At 43.1% G+C, this 6,096-nt stretch overlaps 1 protein-coding gene across 2 annotated transcripts; it reads left to right on the forward strand.

The window, feature by feature from the left end:
• The first annotated feature begins 2,923 nt into the window (after positions 1-2,923).
• LOC130711208 (BTB/POZ domain-containing protein At5g66560-like) lies at positions 2,924-5,894 on the forward strand. 2 transcript variants are annotated; one of them, XM_057560729.1, is made up of 5 exons: positions 2,924-3,068; positions 3,254-3,532; positions 3,611-3,680; positions 3,842-5,071; positions 5,151-5,894. In XM_057560729.1, exons 2-5 carry the CDS (start codon positions 3,492-3,494, stop codon positions 5,751-5,753), a joined length of 1,944 nt encoding a protein of 647 aa, XP_057416712.1. In that variant the 5' UTR covers positions 2,924-3,068; positions 3,254-3,491; the 3' UTR covers positions 5,754-5,894. The 2 variants fall into 2 exon arrangements, with proteins under 2 accessions (XP_057416712.1, XP_057416711.1); XM_057560728.1 differs by having other exon boundaries at positions 2,967-3,532.
• Positions 5,895-6,096: the final 202 nt, after the last annotated feature.

Here is a 6,096-nt window from a genome sequence, read left to right on the forward strand (position 1 = left end):
AGAAGAAGGATGAGGAGATAAGTGGAGGTGTTGGACATGAGTTTTTAACCATAGAAACATACATGTAGGGGATGTGGCCAATTCCTATCTTTCTCTTAGGTTCTGGGTAGATGTTGTCAAACAAAAAGGCTCTGGGTAGATGCTATATTCAATTTGGGTTTCATGTTTGCTTGATGGTAGAATCAATTTAGGTCCTGTTCTCGATTCCTACTACTGTTTTGATTCCTAATTTTTTATTTTTTTAATTCATAATTTTAATTAAATTTAATTCGAATTTTCTATTTTTATTTTTTTTAATTATAATTAAATTAAATTGCTTGTCAGGGACTAAATTGATAATATCGGGGACTAAATTGAAACCTACGTGGCACATAACTTGACACATGGGCATTTTCCGTCCCAGGGACTAACGGCCAAAACATAGATAGGGACTACTGTGACCGACGTCAACACTTTTAGGGATTTTTTTCACCATTAATGATTTCGAGGGATTATTATGACCGGCGCCTACTTTCTTAGGGACCAAAATGGTGATTCACTCGACTATCTATTAAACCTTCTCTCTCTAAACTCTTCTTCCTTCTCTCTGCAACTTTCTCTCACCCTCCGCCCCACTTTCTCTCACCCTTCGATTGTTAGCAATTTCTTTCTCATTCCATCCTATTTTGAAAATTGTCTCCACTTCCATCATCTTATCCATAGCTTTTCATCTCTGTTCTTCAAATTTATTTTTCCTCATAATTTCAAACACCTAAAAGAAACAAAGGCTTAGTGGCTTACTACCGTCTCTTCTTCACGCCAGCCACCACCATTGACTCCTGCATGTTGCACCTCCGCACTTGTAGACCCTTCCACCTCTAACCACCCACTCTCCCTTCCACAATCACCAACGATCACACTGGGTCCCACCCAAACCCACCATACAGCAACCCTTGCCCCTCCGACCGCGCCACCACCTCCTTCTTCCTCGCCGACGACACCACCACCACCACCAAAATCAGGAACTACAAGACTCCCGCCAAACACCGCTCATCGCGCGAGAGGCGCCGACGCGGCTCCAGATCTGTCGCCATTTTTTTCCTGCGACACCTCCACTGAGCTTCATAATCGCGGCCTAGTTTCAGATCCAATCCATTGCCCTGGCGCCGTCTAGTTTCCCGTCGTGGCTTGCCTCCGCTCCGCCATACCCACCCAATTCAGAAGTCAGAACCCTCCGAGCATCCATCGGAGGTGGATCGCCGCTGCTTGCAGCGGTAGAACAACGCCGTCACAGGGAGGGAGATTGCCGTGTCGTGCGGTGAAGGTGGAGCGAAAGAGGGAGAAGAGAAGTTGCAGCGGTGATGAGAACGATAGATTAGAAAGGGAGGAATTGGTAAAACAGGGGGGTCACGTGATTGTTAAAATTGATAAACTAATCTTAACCCTTCAATTTAATCCAACGGCTAATAATCAATACTCTCATCTCTCATTATAAACCACTCCTCTCACCTGATATGCTCCTATATATATATATATATAAAAGTGCTAATTCATTAATTTGAGAAATTTGTTGAAATAAGTTGAAAATATGTTATAAATAAGTAAAAACATTTATTTATAAGCTAAACCAAACAACTTATGAAAATAAACTCAAAACAATTTATAAGTATATTAATAAACTATTATAAATTCACCGAAGACACTTAAATAAACGTTTATGCTATAAATAAACTGAAGTAAATGATTTGAAACGGGACCTGAGTTGAAGATCCGCTCACAATTCACAAAATTAGCATTCAAACACACTTTTTGTGGATTTTGGCCACATTTTCAAATATCTCAATTTGAAAACTTGCAAACACTCTCCATTCACTTTAAACTTGTGATTGGAATGATGCACCTTACAATAGCTGTCTACTCATTAATTGCGGCCATAAATTCTAAGCAAAGAGGGATATGAGGGTAGATGTACCAACATCAATGAAGGATGCCTGCTTTCCATTTTTTTGTTTAATTCTCTCTGGTTCGAATAGAAAGGGAAGGTGAGTTTCCAGAAGATGGGCCAGGGGACCAGCTGAAAACTTCAAAATTTGAATACTCAAAAAATCTTAACAGGAATGATTTTGAGATTCATATTAAGCAACTTTCCTTTATATACCATGTCTAACATATTGATTATTTATAGTATCTATCGTTTTTGGTAGTAATATATTATTAAGATATTACTACCGTCGATAGTCATTAGATTAATTCTCTCAAACTTCAGAAATAAATTAAGCGGGTAGGTCTTCTTCCCCAACAAATCATTCCCTATACATACCTCTAGAAATCGAATCCTCAAAAGTGAATAGGTTGAGATTTGTTTTAGAGATTCATATCAAGCAACCTTCTATTATTTACCGTGTCTAACATATTGAGTATTTATGTTTATACCTACTTGATAAAGTAGCAAAATCTTGAACCAATCCCACACAAGACATATGAGCTGTCACGAATCTCCAATTTCTTGAGTTACATCTAAACACACTAAAATAGATATATGCTTTAGTTGCATGCTCTCGCCCCTAGTATCTGGTTTAGAACAATTTTACTCTGATTTATTCTCTGTCAATAACAGACAAGGTGTAATTTAAGTATTTAACATTAATACTAATCACATTTATTAATATTTATTTCATTTATGGTACTAAGAATATAGGAAAGGACTTCATGAATTTCATGCTCTTGCAAAGGCTACTATCATTATTCATTAACAATTGTCACCGTTCAGTGTAAGCAATGTCATGCTAATTGATTTACTAGTATTAAACTAAATGAACCTAATAATGAGATGTGGACTAATGGGTGCTTCTTGGCTTTTCAAGGGTTTTAAGAACAATTCATTCATAAAAGAATGGGGTTTTCAGAAGAAAACTCATCCTCCTTCTTGTTGCATATATTTGATCTCTTAAATCATGAGAGAGAGTGGTTGTGAAGCAGTAGGTGAGAATGGGATTCTGATCTGATTCATAGAAAAGAAAAAGAAAACAAGGTTTGGTAAAGTTTGGAGAAAGGACCAATATGATCCCCTTTTTAGGAATTTGCCCAAGGTCCATTTGTCCGCTTTGAGTTTGTGGATTCCATTCTGTTACACCTCTTTTTTTTTTTATATCCTTTTATTTTAAGCCTCATCATCTCATCTCATTTGTTGTTTTCTTTCATAAAACTCAACAAAAAGCACAAACAAACAATTTCCCTCATTCTCATCTTCTACTATCACTTTTTCTCTCAACAGGTAGTGCTGGCTGAAGTCAAGTCTACTTCACCATCTACAACACTAAGCACAATTTCAGGGTGTTCTCAGAATCTATGTTTCTTTATCCCCTCACATTTGCATCTTTCCAAGCTAGAATCACAAAATTTTCAGTGTGCCCAATCTATCAGAAATCATTCCTATCCTGGTGATATTCATGGATCTGAGTCTGACTACCCAGTAGAAAGAATCATACCATATACATAATTCACAGACAAAAATGTCCTCATCAGAAAAGCACAGCTCAAAAGGGCAAGCATGGTAAGATGAATAGCTTCCTCTCTTTGTACTTCATGCTTTTCATTTCTCCATTTTCTCAACCCAATTTCCACATTGCAGGTTCTGTACAACTGGATTGCCTAGTGACATTGTTGTTGAAGTGGATGACATGACCTTCCATCTCCACAAGGTAAATTAAACCTCAAACAAAACAAAACAACACAACACAACATAGTAGTACCAATTTTCAACACACACAAGTGACACAAGCACATACCCAAAAACCCAAACATGGGTCTCTATTTCCAATTCTAGTACTGCCACCATTTTCACATACCCATTTCATTTCAGTTTCCTCTGATGTCAAAAAGTAGAAAGCTTCATGACCTGATAACACAGCAAGAAGAAGCAACACGTTCCACTCTCCCACAGCAGCAACAAGAAGAAGACGAAGATGAAGACGAAATCGTCGAAGAACAGCTTCAGGTGACATTCACCGACTTCCCCGGCGGCTCTGACGCCTTTGAAATGGCGGCGAAATTTTGTTACGGCGTCAAGACAGAGCTCTCCCCCTGCAATGTAGCTTCCCTTCGCTGCGCCGGCGAGTTTCTGGAGATGACGGAAGATTTCTCCGAAGACAATCTCATCTCTAAGACGGAGCGGTTTCTCTCCCAGCACGTGCTCAGAAGCCTCGGCGACTCCATCAAAACACTGAAATCGTGTGAGCGGTTGATGCCTACGGCGGAAGATTTGGGAATCACGGAGAGGTGCATCGATTCCGCCGTGTCCAGAGCTTCATCGGCGGATCCTGCTTTATTTGGCTGGCCAGTCAGCGACGCCGCCGCTTCCGCTTCAAAACAGGTTCTCTGGAACGGAATCGACGCCGCCGGAGAAACCTGGTTCGAAGATCTGGCGCTTCTGAGTTTGCCTCTGTTCAAGCGGTTGATTCTTGCGATGAGACGCGCGGAGCATAGCGCTGAGATAATCGAGACTTGCGTGATGTATTACGCTAGGAAGTACATTCCCGGCGTTTCCAGATCGAGCCGGAAGCCGTTACCGAAGTCTTCATCGTCCTCCGTCGCGTCGGAGGCGGAGCAGAAGGAGATTCTGGAGACCGTGATTTCGAATCTTCCACCGGTGAAGACTTCGAAATCCTCCACGGCGACGAGGTTTCTCTTCGGCTTGCTGCGAACAGCGAACATACTGAACGCTTCTGAATCCTGCAGAGACGCGTTGGAGAAGAAGATAGGGTTGCAGCTCGATGAAGCCACGCTCGACGATCTTCTCGTGCCGAGCTATTCGTATCTGAACGAAACGCTGTACGATGTGGATTGCGTGGCGAGGATTTTGAGCCACTTTCTGGAAGGTTTAGAAGCGGGAAACACCGTGGAAGGAGGCGACGCTGCGGCGAGGTCGCCGTCGTTGATGCTCGTCGGAAAACTCATCGACGGTTACCTCTCCGAGATAGCCTCCGATGCGAATCTCAAGCCGGAGAGATTCTACACTTTCGCCATCTCGCTTCCCGATCAGGCTAGGCTCTTCGACGACGGTCTCTACCGCGCCGTCGATGTGTATCTCAAGGTATCAATTCCATTTCGAATTTCAATTTTCTCAGATTCAATAAATTTGATGAGGTAACGACTGATTTTTCGATTTGCAGGCGCATCCATGGGTTTCGGAATCGGAGAGGGAGAAGATTTGCGGATTGCTGGATTGTCAGAAGCTCACGCTAGAGGCGTGCACGCACGCGGCGCAGAACGAGAGGCTTCCGCTGCGTGCGGTGGTTCAGGTGCTGTTCTTCGAGCAGCTTCAACTGCGGCACGCAATTGCTGAGACGCTGGTTGCGGCGGAGACGGCGGCGGAGCCAGGGCGTCACTCGGCGGTGCTGGAACGGGAAGAGGAAGAGGAAGAGGGAAGAGAAGTGTTGCAGTTACGGTTAGGGACGGAGCACGTGCAGGAGGGGAACGGCACGTGGCGTGGGACGGTGAGGGAGAATCAGGTGCTGCGGTTGGATATGGATAGCATGAGGACGCGGGTGCATCAGTTGGAACGTGAGTGCTCGTCGATGAAGCGAGTGATTGCGAAGATTGATAACTCCGCCGTGGATGGCGGTGGTTGGAGGGCGTCGCTGGGGCGGAAGTTTAGTTGCAAGTTTAAGACTCAGGTTTGTGATTCGCAGCAGTCGACGGTTGTGGATAAACGCAAGGGACGCCATCACCACCGCGCGCCGCCGAAGAAGCAGCAGCATCCGCATCGTGATTAAGCACCATGCTAAAATTGCTCCTGTTGAAGTGAAGTCGATATCCACATGTAATTGTTCACTTTTTTTCTTTATTTTTTCATCAATTTAATCTTTATTGACTGATACAATAATTTTGCTTAGTTAAATATTTATATCATGAAATATGAGAGCCGTCGCGGTGTGTTGGGAGGGACATGCAACACTAGCACTTATTCGGACAATCACAATCTTCCTCGTTAGAGCTCAAGCTACTTAGCTCAGCATCTCCCCAACCGCTCTCACCCAATCCTTGACATCCATGTGCAGAGTTGACGAGTCTTCCAATGCAATGTCTTTTGCACCTGGTAATAATTGTATAGTTGTT

Source organism: Lotus japonicus, chromosome 4, assembly GCF_012489685.1.
Source record: "Lotus japonicus ecotype B-129 chromosome 4, LjGifu_v1.2".
NCBI lineage: Eukaryota > Viridiplantae > Streptophyta > Magnoliopsida > Fabales > Fabaceae > Lotus > Lotus japonicus.

Excerpts from the sequence above, each read along its gene's own strand:
- LOC130711208 (XM_057560729.1), top strand. The coding sequence starts at position 3,492 with ATGTCCTCATCAGAAAAGCACAGCTCAAAAGGGCAAGCATG. Across the intron at positions 3,681-3,841 it reads TGACCTTCCATCTCCACAAG|TTTCCTCTGATGTCAAAAAG; the intron begins GTAAATTAAACC and ends ATTTCATTTCAG. Across the intron at positions 5,072-5,150 it reads CCGTCGATGTGTATCTCAAG|GCGCATCCATGGGTTTCGGA; the intron begins GTATCAATTCCA and ends TTCGATTTGCAG.